Here is a 13,514-nt window from a genome sequence, read left to right on the forward strand (position 1 = left end):
TTAATGGGACAGGTTGGGAGACAGGATGGCTTCTCAGACTTTTCAGTTATGCTTTTTTTTATGTTTTTTTTTTTTGGCCTAATTGTACTGAAACTGTCAAGCCTGTGCATGCTTGGTCAAAGAAGCATCTGGAGCAGGGTGAACTCAACACAGAAGGGCAAGAGTTGCCACTCTTCAGATGCTAGGTGAACAGGCTTGCACAGATCTCTTACTCCAACTCAATTTTTTTTTCCAGTGGAATGCTGTTCTTAAATAACTCTTTAAATGCTCATCTAATTACAACACTTACAAATGACACACTTTATTTAGTCTTGAAATGAAAATAAGCCTGTTGTGATTTTTGCCATCTGTCAGATTTATGGCATTGCCTGAGACAGAATTTAATAGTGGATGATCAGCTGATGCAATTGCTGGTTATTTCTGGAGTGCTACTTTGTCAGTAGTGAAAGGAGAATCCATCTGGCTGGTGATTAGTTCCAGCTCTGAGCTCTCATTTATAGGGCAAGATGCCTAAGAGTTTCTTAACAACTAAAAAATGAGGAGGCTGTTATCAATTTGACAAGATGACTGCTGTTTGCTCCACTGTAGCCAATGGGACTTCACATTCTGGAAATTATTTCAGGTAATACCTTTACTCCAGCCTGTTCAACAGAGTAGAATCAGTATCACTTAACTACTTTTGCCTGACAAGCACAGGCGTATTTTACAAGGCTGTATTACAGGAAGGCATAAGTGTACCATCAAATATAATAACGACAGAGGTTTATCAAGGCTAATTAATTCCTGCAACTGTCATAGTCATCTTTTTAAAGGCAGCAGATTTCCTACCTTTCAGGCACCTGAGAACGTTCAGAGAGAGAGAGAGAGAGAGAGAGAGAGAGAGAGAGAGATGCTCCTGCTTTGACCATCCATAAAAGCAAGGTGGAATCCCAGACTCAACCAGATTTTAGTGCAGATGATTTTATTGTGCCTAGGGCAAGAGAACTGAGTCTAAATCAAGTACCTGTTTTCCACATGCAGATCAGATTTCAAACAAGGGTTGAATCTGGGTTGTGTACACTTTCACGTTTTGGTTCAAGATCGTCCCTAAATCCAAGGACTATAAAGAAACTATTCACCAACTTCCATGTCTGTCTTTATTTCCTAATTAATTAAGGAATTCATTAGAATTTTGTGCAGAAATATTTCTTATTCTTTACTGTAACGATAATAGTAAAATACCTTAAACTGCAGATTCTTGATGCAAGTAGACTGTAATCTTCCTGGGTCTTGTGGCACTACATCCTCTGATAGACACTGTACAATACCTAAAAAGCATTGTGGGTTTGCAGTAGATAAAGAAAGCAAGCTGTAAACTTGCATTTTACTTGTGGATAGGTTTATTTAACCATTTGTAAATTACACTAAGTAAACAGTAAATTAATGCTTTTATTTCTATGCACATTTAATTGTTGTCATGATACACACAGTGCTGTCAGGTCTATAGTGCAGTAACTAAGAATTTTAAGCTAACGATACTGAAACCTTTTCTAAATATAATGTCAGAGCATTTGTTAATTGCACTGTGAGGTTTCTTTGGCATACATAATTAAGTAGTGCTTGTTTTTCATTAAGATGCAGAGTTTCAAGGTGCACCCAACAGACTTCTCAAAAGGAGTATCCATTTAAAAAAAGGCAGCAAAACCAGGCAGCCTCCCAAGTGATTTTTTTTTTTTTTTAAATGAAAAATGCAGTTTAAAAGCAAGGAGGGCAGAACCTAACCATGTGTAGATACTATGAAAGTCAAAACATATAAATGGAACATGACCTTTCTTTACACCAGTCATGACCCCCTGAACCTTAGCTAACCTTGGTTAAATTCTTACTTCTTATCTATTTTCCAGTTTAAAATACTAGCAAACAAAAAACATGGAGAGAGCCTTGATGAATTTGCGCTGCAGCCTGAGGCAAGACCTCTTTGCTATTTAAAAGAGAAGACAGGAAAACTCTTCTTTAAATTGGCTTCACGATCTTCATTGACAAATAGTTCTGTAGGAGGAAAAGAAACAACAGCGACAAAAAGATGTATATGAAATACTTATCCTACATGTCTTTTACAAAGCTACACTTAAGATATTAAAATGGATCCAAGTGGATTCAGAGGACGGTAATTTCATTTAAAATACAGTAAAATGGGTAAGATGCTTCAGAGATTAAAGTAGAAGGAGATCTAGACTCCAAGCCGTCTATGTTTAACTGAATTATTTTTAACTGTGAGGGTTATTAACACTTCCGAAGCGCTCATTTGCTTGACTTTTACTTACTAGATTAGTTTTAATGTACGTTCTAATAGGTTCTAGCTTAAAATCAGTTGAAACTGTGTTACTTAAAAAAAAAACCCAATACTTCTGTAAGGTTATATGTAAATCCTTATCTTCCTGCTGGAAGCGAGTAGACAGGATCCCTTGCCTGAGTAAGGAAGGCGTCCTGTTGACTCATACATAAGTTAGCCTTACGCTACAGCTGACGAATAGTAACATTTAAAAATTCTTACCGGCAATGAATAGAGGAGTACAGCTACAAACAAGAATACAATTAGCAAGATGATAAGGCCTATGAAGAGCCACTTAAACCTGCGCCACACAATATATTTCATTGTCTTGCATGGATTTGTAAACCACAGGAAGGAAGTATCTGGTCGGCTGCATTTGGAGAGAAACAAGTATTAATCATACTATAAAAACAGGGAATACTGAGTGTGAGAATATAACATGTTAAAATGCTCTGATTCAGGAGCTGAAGAAAAGATAGACAGTTTTGTAGTATAACACAGTGGAGTTTCAGTAAATGCGTGCCGTAATACTGAAACCACCTTGCATTTTATCCTAAAACACGCAGAAGGAAACAAGACTGGTTCCTATAAGCAAAATTTTGCTAAGGATAGCTGATGTTTAATACAGCATTTATTGCACGCAGATTTTGTGAAGAACTTCATAGTAGCTAGGTACTGTATTTGTCAAGCTAGCGAGAGAAAAATGTTTTACTTTGGTAGATCTAATTTAGGGTTCATGTTGGGCTCATCTCTTCCTTTACCAGCTGGCCTTTCCTCAGCTTCTTTTTCGTTGACAACTTCCAATGTCATTTCAACTTTACCCTTCAGAAAAATGAAGATGTTTAACATGTGGCATCAGACAAACATCTTACTCGAACAAAGGTAAAGTACTTGTTTGTTACCTATACAGCAGAGTTTTGGATAAGCTCCTTGCATATATATTTCAGTTTCTATCTCAAAATACACTTGTTTCTGCATTATAGGACAGCATCACAACTCGGTATCAGAGAATAACAAAAAAAAAAAAATCACAGCACCCAAAATAGTTCTGCTAATTCATTTGCAGTTCTACTTTAAGCTATGTATTGTTTTTTTTTCCAATTTAGCAAAACCTGTGTGTGCATAGGTACAAAAACAACTCTGTTTTTCTTTCAAGAACAACCCATGGCCTGCATCTTTTCCCTAAGCATCTCATTTTTTTATATTGCTGCAGCTGTGATAATGTTTCTGATGATAATATTTCTGATTATTTTTCCCTCATCTATTAAATTCCAAAACAAAAACAAAGTTTAAGGGAAAAGCATTATAAAGAAGCAGCAGCAGATAAACTTGAAAGGTCTGATATTCTCACTAGCGGTAAACAGGTATTTGTATATATACTTCAGGTACAGTGTCTAACTGCATGCTTGAATATCTTTAGTTCTTTGAGTTCAAATATACTAATGGTGAGTCAAAAAGCTATTTCCGGACAGACCTTTTGCAATTACATAGAAAGCTAAGTTAATGCTTTGGGCTTTCTGCTTGCCCTCGTAATCGAGAAGCTAGTCTGGCTTTTCCAATCTATAAATTATGCTTCCTGTGTAGGAAAATGATTGGCATTCAAAATCTTTTCTTCAAACACATACAGGATGTCTCGTCGTTTCTTTTAAGGCATAATATGATAGATTCATTCACAGAATAAGTCTGCTGGCTGCTTTGGTGAGATACCGTGACTCAACCTGGCTCTAGTCCTACAGGTTAAACAGAGATAGACACAAAACAAAGAAACTTAAGCACTAAAATTATTTAAAAATACTTAAAAACAAAGCTATTGATGGAGCAAAATTCCTGAACTTGTGCATGGAATGATCTTTTTATTCCTTCTCTGCCTTTCTTTTGAAAGCTAACAGCTAAACAGGTGATTCTTACAGTCTTTCTTGATTATTTGAAAAGCAAAGTGAGCACATTTTAGATACTCTATGAAGAAGTAATAAGCATACCGCTAAAATACGGGAGCCATCCTTTTCTACGTAACACGGCCACCACCCTTTCATGGATTTCTGCTCAAAGAGAGAGGCAGTCTTGCAAGCCTTCTGAGAATTATCTATCTTGTAGTCTGGAATCATGTCTATACTGCATTTCTGTGGAACTTTTGCGGGAATGATTGTTTTATGTAAATCAAGCTCGACAAAACCTAAGAGAAAAACATACACTGCATAACACAACCATCCAAACAGAACAGTGGTTCAGAGTGAACCTTACTTATTTAGAAAAACCTCACCAAACCTGTTACATCTCTGTTTGCTTAAGTGTGTTGTGAAGCAGGGGAGCGGGCTTAAGGTGCATCCACCTTGTTGGTGTTGAAAGCACTGATGTTGATAAAACTGACTTAACCAGCTCCCCCCCCCCCTTTTTTTTTTCCTCCAGTAAGATCACCTTTTTCTTTCTTTTTTTTTTTTTAATGGATTTTTTTCCCTTCAACCCTAAAGAGAAAATTACCAAATAAGGCAATATAATGGCTGTGTAATTTTTGATAGTTAAACGTATGATTTTGCCTAACATAAATTATGGTTATAAATCAGTGACTTGTTTTTAAGCTCTTGAGGGCTACACGGTTTGCATGTAACCTGATGACCTTTGAGCTCTCTTAATAGAGGGCAGAGAATAATCCTACGAAGAGCCCTGAAGTGCTCCACAGAATACGGACAATTACAGAGAAGTATTTCTGTGAAAAGTCATTTTTGTTTGGTGTAAGCTAGGATAGTTAATCTCAAAAGTCTGTATTACGCTAAAGCAGGAGTCAGTTTTAGAGCAGAACTTTCAGAGTGTCAGTGTTTGGAGACAAGTAACTGTGAAGGACTTTTGTTTTCCTCTGTACTACGCAGTCAAATGATGATACTGTCTAAGATGAAATATCACCCAGTAAGTAGGCAGTCTCAGTCAAATCCCACTGTTGTTGCTTTTCATTCATTGCATGTGCTGAAGGCCTGTCTCAACAGAGATACTGAAAGAATCTGAATTTTGTAATAAAGGTAGAAAGTAGATTGCTTAACCTAATTACAGCCTTACGTAAATACTCTTACTTAAAATTGAAAGACTCTTGTTTTAACTAATTTTACTTTAGAGGCAAAGTAAGTTTTCATACACATCATCTTCCCATTCACGTTTTGTGATAGGGCGTATATGAATGGGAAAGTATCATGGTTTACCCACAAGTAGGCTTTTGCTCATTTGTACATGAGCAGAATGACGCTGTACAACATGTGAGAGAAGAACTGTACCTGCACGCTCAGTGGCCCACTTAAAAATGAACAATTTAAACTTTTTGCATAAGAACGACATTTTCTATCTCTTGCTTTGAGATGGCAGCAGTTCCCTTCTTAGAAGCCTTACCGAGATAGTCATCCAAGGAGAACTTGTCATTATCCCATATCTGAATGATCAGTTTGGGTGGGATTCTGAATTCTGTCTTGTCAAGACTCCAGAAATGCTCCTAAGAGGTCAAAAAACAAAAACAAAGCACCTACTAAGAATTACATATGAAAATGCAAGGCCGCACTCTGTTCCTACTTGTGAATGCTGGGGGCGGGGAGGCAAGTAAGAGGTAGCAAAGGAGAGAATTAAGGATTTCACCTTGCCCTTGCTAAGAGGAAACTGTTGTTGCCGCAGTGTTTTCCCTAGCTCAAAGGCAAAATTGAACCTATACACAATAGCAGTTTGAGGAATGTATGTAGAACTGAGCAAAATTGCCTCTTCCCGTATGTACATAAAAGAGACAAAATTATCAGACTAACTGCAGTCTGAACTCTTAAGTACTGAAATCTTCAGCAAGACCTACCTTTTTAGAAACTGTACAGAGTTGCTCTGCTGGCAGATAGTCAAAAGGAAAAACAAATCTCCAGTTAAAGTTCCCTTCACCATCCAGTGATCGGTAGTGAACATCTGTTTTCTGCTTATTTTCTTCATTACCGGGCATCCATCTGAAAGTTACAGGCAGATGTCTGGTGTTTGCAGTGGAACCACACTGGCACTTGTTTGTGCCACAACCATGTCATTAAGTGGTTGCTGTAAGAATTGCATCACAGAGGGCTGGGGAGTCTTCTACAGACTTTCTCAGGGTGCAGTGTACACATGTAGCTGCTTCGTCTGTGGTATTTAAAAGGTGCTTGACTTGACGCTATGGCCACACTGGACCTCCTGGGGCTAGTGCTGGCCTGAGCCAGGAGACAGATACACATGCAGTGGTGCAGTTCACAGCCCTAGCTACCTCATGTCCTGAAATTGCAAAGCCAAAAGATTTAAGCATTTCCGTTTGGGTGCAATGCTATGCAAGCTTAGCGGGGCCGCTTTACAATCCAGTTCGTCTGTGTAAAGGCAGCACGCTATTTCTGTACCCTGTTCCCTAGCACTGTCAGTTCTGGGGGGGGTCAGCTTGGCTGAAGTCGACAAACTATCTTTGGTACCCACGTTCTACACATTCCCAGCATATTCTGAACCTCGTTCATTTCTCAACGTTACGTGATAGGGTGCTCCTACCCCTTCACATAGATGTCACTCATTTCTTCCCCTGTGATACTCTTCTCATCCAGGAGGACATCTTTGGTGTTCCAGACAATCACCCGCAGGATATACCTAAGAGGGAAGATGTTTGGGGGAAAGACAATTGAATTGCCTTTGTCAGGGCAGCCCCATGGTGCGCAGCATCCACATATACTTACTTCTTGGCTTTTCGGGGATTGATGTTGAAGGGAGGGCCTGGAGGTCCTAAGCTTTTGGGGAAAACATCAACCCACATCTGGAGCTTTCCCTGTATCAGTGGAGAAGTTGGATGAGGGATTGTTTATTGCGTATGTTTGTCATGGTAATTCCACAGTACTGCCTATTGACATCCCAAGTACTGATTTCTAGCCACAGAGCAGGCAGAACTCCTATTACTAAACTCAATGCCAAAACTTATACAGATAGGAGTTAAACCCAGTCCTTCCTGTTCTCCTAAAGATGTAACGCATAAGTGATTCAGTGCAAGTTAGGTGCCCGAGTAGTTCTTACTCTCTAGGTCCAAGTTTTTGTTCTCTCAGAGGTTATACAGTACAAGTACCATAAATGTACCTGGTACTTTGCAGAAGGTGGCCTACCCCAAGTACCTGATCAGTCCCCTTAACTACGTGAGATTCTTCTTCTTCTTCTGAGTGAGGCAACCACTGCATATTTCTTCATGCTATTTTTCAACTGCAAGCCCATTTCTTTATTCTTGCAGATGACTTTGCTGGTTGATACAGAACTTTTTAACAACCACCAACAAACCAAAACAAAAAAATCCCACTGGTTAATCCATAAATCCTGGAAAACAAATGCTAATACTTATTCCTCTCTAACAGAGGTGTCCAATATAAGCCATCCTCTTCAAACCAGCATCTCTGGACCTTGTAGAGAATGACAGGTTTGTTTTCATTGTTTTGAAGGCAGCTACAAAACTGTTAAAGGCAGGTTTCCTCCTTTATTGTTGGCATGGCATTAAAAACATATTCCAGTTTGTTACTGAAACAGAGGAATAAATCATTCCCAGTTCCCACTCTGTCAGTGTCCAAGATCGTCATTTGTGTGTCTTAACAGCAGAACGTAACTGCATTATGTTGTGTTTCTAATCTTGTATTATCATTAGAAAGCTACATCGCTATCTCAGGGATACTGCCCGACCAACTTGTCTATCTATAGCAACACGGTATAAGTCTAGGAATGTTCTATTTCTGTATCTGAGAAATCCAAAAGAAAACCAGTTCATAGTACCTGTGAGATGTTGGGCTGGAAGGTGCTGTACAAGGTCCTTGTCTCCACGTGTTCGGGTACCAAGCCCTGGGTTCTGAGAATATGAAGGGCTAGCCGCTCTTCACCTGGACCCAGATGCTGATGCAATATTTTGTTAGCTTCTGAAAGAAAAAGAATGGAATAGAATGGGCTCATGACCCATAACTTGCACTATTTTTTTTTTAATTTAAAATCAGATATTTAAAATTAAGCACCAAAGAGTCAAAGATTTTTTTCCTCTTTTTCCATAAAAATTGGAGAAGTTTTATATCAGTTAAAATTTAAGAGAGAAATATATGATACGTAAAGAAGCTCACCAACTTCCTCCAAACTATAGTCTCGTCCTCCATAGTTAATTCTTCTACCGTTTTCAGAGAGCACAGGCGGAGCATAGCCTTTAAACCTGGCTACGTTTTGCAGTAACTGTGTTGGTTTTAGTTGATCACGCCAGGTATTCACACCTGAGCTTTAGGAAAGAAACAAAAGCACATCTTAAAATTGTTAAAATTTAGGGCATTTCCAAGTTATGTAAAATGTATTTATTAGTTTTATATCAATTCATAATAGGCAGCACTACCTGGGCTAGATTGACCACTTGATTTTGAGACAATGGTTTGAGGCAATGGTTGAATTTTATTACTAGCACAATTAACATTCAAGACAGGACCTTTTTCTTTATATACCAAAATAACTTAATGCTAGCAGATGCTTTTATATTTATTCCCATGAGCAGGTCAGAAGATTCTGACAAGTGCATGTTATTTGTACAGAAACAACACATATTACCATATGAAGAGAAGATTAAAATGTTTGAAGTCATGCTTTAAAGAGTCAAAGCTCTTCTGAAGACTTTGCAGCTTTACTTGGAATTCGGATGATTCAGTGAGCACAACAACCCATGACAGCATTGTTTTTAACCAAATAATTAAAATGAAGAAAGTCCAGGTTTGTGAAGTGACTGGAGGCTAGATCTTACAACAGATACACCTTTCCATAGACAAAACACGACCTACATGCAATACTGCTGTGGGATGCCACAGTGAGATCCATATCGAGAAAGGAATCTGTTCTCAAGATCAATGACGGTTTCGCCCACTTTTTCATCACGAGTCAGTGCGTCATAGTCATAGACTGAAATTTTCAGATCCTTTTCTTGAGGTAAGAAGCAGCTGAGTTCATACATTCTAAATAGAAAAATGTCCAGTTAACACTATTACTCAAAAAGTCTATTTTTGAGAAATTACCTTTACAAGATATTAAAGGGACATTTTCAAAATTGATAAACCAGAAGTAGTTTACACTGATGCTTTACTTTGTATTTGCACCTACTAATGAATCTGTTAGTCCCCCTGTGGATGTTACTTCCTCGCCTTCTGCAGAATGTATGACTTAGATGTTTTCTGTGCAGCAGCTTGACTTGGGACTGAGCTAGTGGGGCTCTGTCAGCCACTCGGTAAAAAGCATGACTGTTGAATCCACTTTGAGATTTTTCACCATAATACAAACCTGTTTGGAGCCTTCTGCAACTGGAAGGGATTGTCCTATCATCTAGCTGTTCTAGACAAAACAGGCTGTAGAGTTTTCTCGAAATAATTCTCTGAATTTACTTTCAAAACACTCAGCTTCGTGGTTGCTACTGCTGCTGAATCCATTACCCTTGGGGAAAAGTATTCCGCTGGTTATTTATTCTCAGTATCTTTTTCTGTTTATTTCTAGTCTGACCTTTTGCCTTTGACTTCCAGGGTCGTTAACTGAAGAACTATTGGAATTTCGAAGTTACTTTTCACAGGAAATCAAGATATTGTCTTTCTCTTTGCATAGGCTAAACAATTGAACTCCTGGAACGCTTCATTGTAAAGTACGCTTTCCAAACCCTTCCTAATCCTTACAGCCTCTCTCTGTTAGCTCTCTCATTTATCAAAATCCTCCTCTAACTCTGGACAATTTCATTGCCAAGTATAAAAAAAGATGTAACCTCTGCGTTCCCAATCAGAATTTTTCTGTTTATGTATTTCAAAGATAGTACAAGTCTTTGAAGCTAGTACCAGCATACTGGGAATTCATCTTTATAGCTGATTATTCCTTATGACACTCAAGCAGTTTTCAGTTACAACTTTTTCACGTTTTTTTAAGCATGTTTCATTTTCTTGTATGCATAACATATGGCAGTTTGACGGTATACATTGTTTGCTTTTTGTCCAGTTTGCCCACGTGATACACAGTGTCTACAGACTAGTCAAACGCTTAAGCTGTCCAATGATTTCGAAGGGAGAATATGGCAAAACACCATCGGAAATGCCTTAAAGCAACTTTAGTCGCAAAAATTGTTACTATGCAACTTATTATGCAACGGCATATTTAAAATAATGGTTTATCTTAATCAATGACACTACTGGAAAAGAGTATGAAAGCATTCTAAAATACAGTAAATCAAAAATACAAAAAAACGGTTACCTGCCAAAAATTGGGTTGAGAGTATTGGGAACGTAATTATCTCTGTCTTCAATTACTTTTTTACTTAGGGTTATTTTTATATAAGGATCACACTATTTAGGAACAAAAAGAAAAAAACGTTGTTAAGAATTAGTTATCAGTATCAGTTAACTTTCTTCTTTAAAATATACTACCAGCAGCGTTCGCTCACAGACATTAAAACACAGAGTCTCACCAGCCCATTATTATCTTGGGGTTGAAGCTGCAAAGCTCGAACAATATAAATTCGCACAATACATTCCTGAGGCCCACTGTCTGGTAGCTCACGGAACTGGCGAGGAGGAGCCGGAATAGTAGGATCATCAGGTAATGCATAGATTTTAAAGGACCCCTAAAAATAATATACAAGAAAGACGCCGTCAAGATAAATTTAGAAAAGTCACTTTGCTTGTCAGATTTGCTGTTCTTATTTAGGCTTGTGCATACATAGTCCATTTTACATAGGAAGAGCAAAATTGCAGCCTAATCTACAGCCCTTTCAAAAAGTCTTTGCTTTAACTTTAGTGGCTTTGGGTAAGGTAAAGGTCAAGTCAGATCCTGATCTGATTCAAATCAGTATAGCTTTTTTTCAACAGAATTACTCAGTTTGTTCCAGCTGAGAATCCACAACATACTTGATATTCATTTTTCTCTCCAATACATCATTTCATGTGCTTCTTTTTAATATACAAACCAAGTTAACATTATTTGCGTCCTTAAAAGCCATGGACAGTCTCACAAATAGTACAAAATGCCTTTCTCAGCTTCATTCTGTAAATGCACTGTGCTGAGCACGTCTGCAGACGAAATCTTGGCCCTGATCAGCAGGATATCAGGGAAAGTTCTGTCAGTTAGCTTACAATATCAGGAATCAGGAAAGCTTACAATAGGGGAAACGATATTTCTTCTCAGTTAACCTAGATACCACATTTAGAGTGAGTAATTTGCAGCGCTGTCCCTTCTTTGAACAAAAAGGGGCCTGAACCTAAGCATTTAAGAGCGCTTGTTAACCACATTAAAGCATGCATCCCTGTTTAACTTTGTAAGCTTAAATCCTTGCATGCAGACTTGCTTACTGATAACCATTTACAGACAAATGACTACATCCAGCATTTGGCTGCTTCCCGTTACCTGAAATTTACCTTAAATTCTCCTACCACTGATGGATCATCACTGTCCTCAGATTTGCCTCTGTACAGCTTAAATGTATCGCAGAAGTCTGTTAAGCCATTAAATTCAGGTACCTTTTCCAATTCACAGTCATACACCTCAAAAAAAAAAGGAGGGGGACAACATTTAGAAATTACCATACGTATCAGCTCCATCAGTGTGGTATTTCAGAAACGTATGCTTGATGGTGTATCTTAAGGAACCAAAGCATTTAGGACTTCATTTTTGTATCTACGTGGAAGGGAAGATTCATTTAGGTCTCGCCAGACACAGAACATAGCACTTCCCAACCTTATCTTTATTTTCCTCATTAAGAGTATTATTAGATGAGAAGTGAAAGCGATCTGGCTTCAACTTTTAACCAGTAGCCAATTAAAGATACTGCCTTCTGTCTGTGTTCTTACTTTTCCAGTGTGTATGTTTTCAGTTCTAGGATCTGCCTGGCACCCAAAACAGTCAAGGGTAAAATTCTATTTGACCAAAGGTCATGCTGAGCTCTTAATACATCTCTTAATCAGCGTGGTTAAGCAGAGAAGAAGCAAAGATTTCTGGAAACCTTCATTTCACCACATGATTAATAATAGACCTTTAAACATAATCATGTACAGTTAGATTTTGAAAAGAGACAGCATTTTAAAAAAAATGTACAGCTCTGATCTTAAAGGCCTGTAAACTGACACATGTTCCTTGATTTTATCCTGAGCAGTACCTTTAAAGTGTCATATCCTTTTTTAATATACTGTCCACATTTTTCAGGTTCTCCTACTGAAGCATAAAATTTGCTCCACCAGTCAACAATTTCTTCCTCCTTTAAAAACAAACAAATAACAGTATTTTATTGGGAGATACGAATGAGTCATATCATCCATTCCAGCCTCTCCTATATCATGCTGTATAGCAGAAACAATGCATAATTAAGTACACTAAAACTTACTATCAGTCAAGGAATATTAAGGTTCATCTGAGAGAAAGAAAATTAGAGTGTAAAGGTTAAGGCTGAAGAGATGGACTTTCTCTTACCCAGGTTTACATGTCTAGTCTATAATCCAGCTGGGTCTATATTCAACAGATAGATAGCCATTCCAGAAATCAATTAATTATTGGTATCCAGACAGCTATCTCAAAGGACTGATTTCTGGAGGAGTATATGTTTCTCTCTTTTGTCTTGAGGAAATCCAGCATAGCCTACCCACCTAATTTTTAGATCACTTAAGTCAAAGGAAGTGATTACGCTCAAAATATTTCATTAAACACAGAGGATTTATTGTACTAGTTCAGGCCTCCTGTCTATCCAGTCTAGTATCGTGCCATTAGCAGCAATTTTACTTGCTTCCCCCCCCCCACCACCTTGAATATATACTTAGCAGTCATTGTTTTGGCTGCTGAGGAGAAACACCATCACACTTAGAATTCATTAAAGAAATTGCATTAGTGTGAATAATAACTGTAGCGAGCATGTTGAAAAATCTTCTCCTGTGGGATAAACACAAGTCTGCAAGTGTGTTTTCAGCTAAGATTCTCATTTATTTCAACAGTGTTGCAATGTAACAACACTGGGACAGATCTGTAACTGCTCTAACCGCCGATCTGTGAAAGTCAGCAGAGATCTTCTGTACCCTGACAGAATCTTGTCCGCCGATTCAGTAGGTCTACCCTAATGTTGATCAAATGCCACTGGAAAGAAAGAGCAGTGAAGTCTTTAAATCTGAAAAATACTACTTAAATGATCTAAGAATCTATACATTCCACTAAGTCTGCATTCCTGTTTTTAAGTATT

At 38.0% G+C, this 13,514-nt stretch overlaps 1 protein-coding gene across 6 annotated transcripts in view; it reads right to left on the reverse strand.

Annotated features, from left to right (window-relative positions):
• Positions 1–1,408: 1,408 nt before the first annotated feature.
• Positions 1,409–13,514, reverse strand: part of MYOF (myoferlin) — a 75,687-nt gene continuing 63,581 nt past the window's right edge. For 4 of the 6 annotated variants that reach the window (XM_009677790.2, XM_068950048.1, XM_009677789.2 and 1 more), the window contains 15 exons: positions 12,447–12,545; positions 11,710–11,835; positions 10,764–10,919; positions 10,550–10,641; positions 9,109–9,279; positions 8,413–8,561; positions 8,078–8,217; positions 7,009–7,097; positions 6,827–6,922; positions 6,129–6,270; positions 5,684–5,783; positions 4,291–4,484; positions 3,024–3,133; positions 2,534–2,681; positions 1,409–2,028 (listed from right to left, as the gene is read on the reverse strand). In XM_009677790.2, coding sequence (XP_009676085.1) covers positions 1,993–2,028; positions 2,534–2,681; positions 3,024–3,133; positions 4,291–4,484; positions 5,684–5,783; positions 6,129–6,270; positions 6,827–6,922; positions 7,009–7,097; positions 8,078–8,217; positions 8,413–8,561; positions 9,109–9,279; positions 10,550–10,641; positions 10,764–10,919; positions 11,710–11,835; positions 12,447–12,545 — 1,848 coding nt within the window. In that variant the 3' untranslated portion in view covers positions 1,409–1,992. Of the gene's footprint in view, positions 2,029–2,533; positions 2,682–3,023; positions 3,134–3,936; positions 4,042–4,290; positions 4,485–5,683; positions 5,784–6,128; positions 6,271–6,826; positions 6,923–7,008; positions 7,098–8,077; positions 8,218–8,412; positions 8,562–9,108; positions 9,280–10,549; positions 10,642–10,763; positions 10,920–11,709; positions 11,836–12,446; positions 12,546–13,514 lie in introns of all 6 variants that reach the window. The other 2 variants (XR_011142153.1, XR_011142152.1) reach the window with 2 other exon arrangements.

Source organism: Struthio camelus, chromosome 7 (genome assembly GCF_040807025.1).
Source record: "Struthio camelus isolate bStrCam1 chromosome 7, bStrCam1.hap1, whole genome shotgun sequence".
In the NCBI taxonomy this organism is placed as follows: Eukaryota; Metazoa; Chordata; class Aves; order Struthioniformes; family Struthionidae; genus Struthio; species Struthio camelus.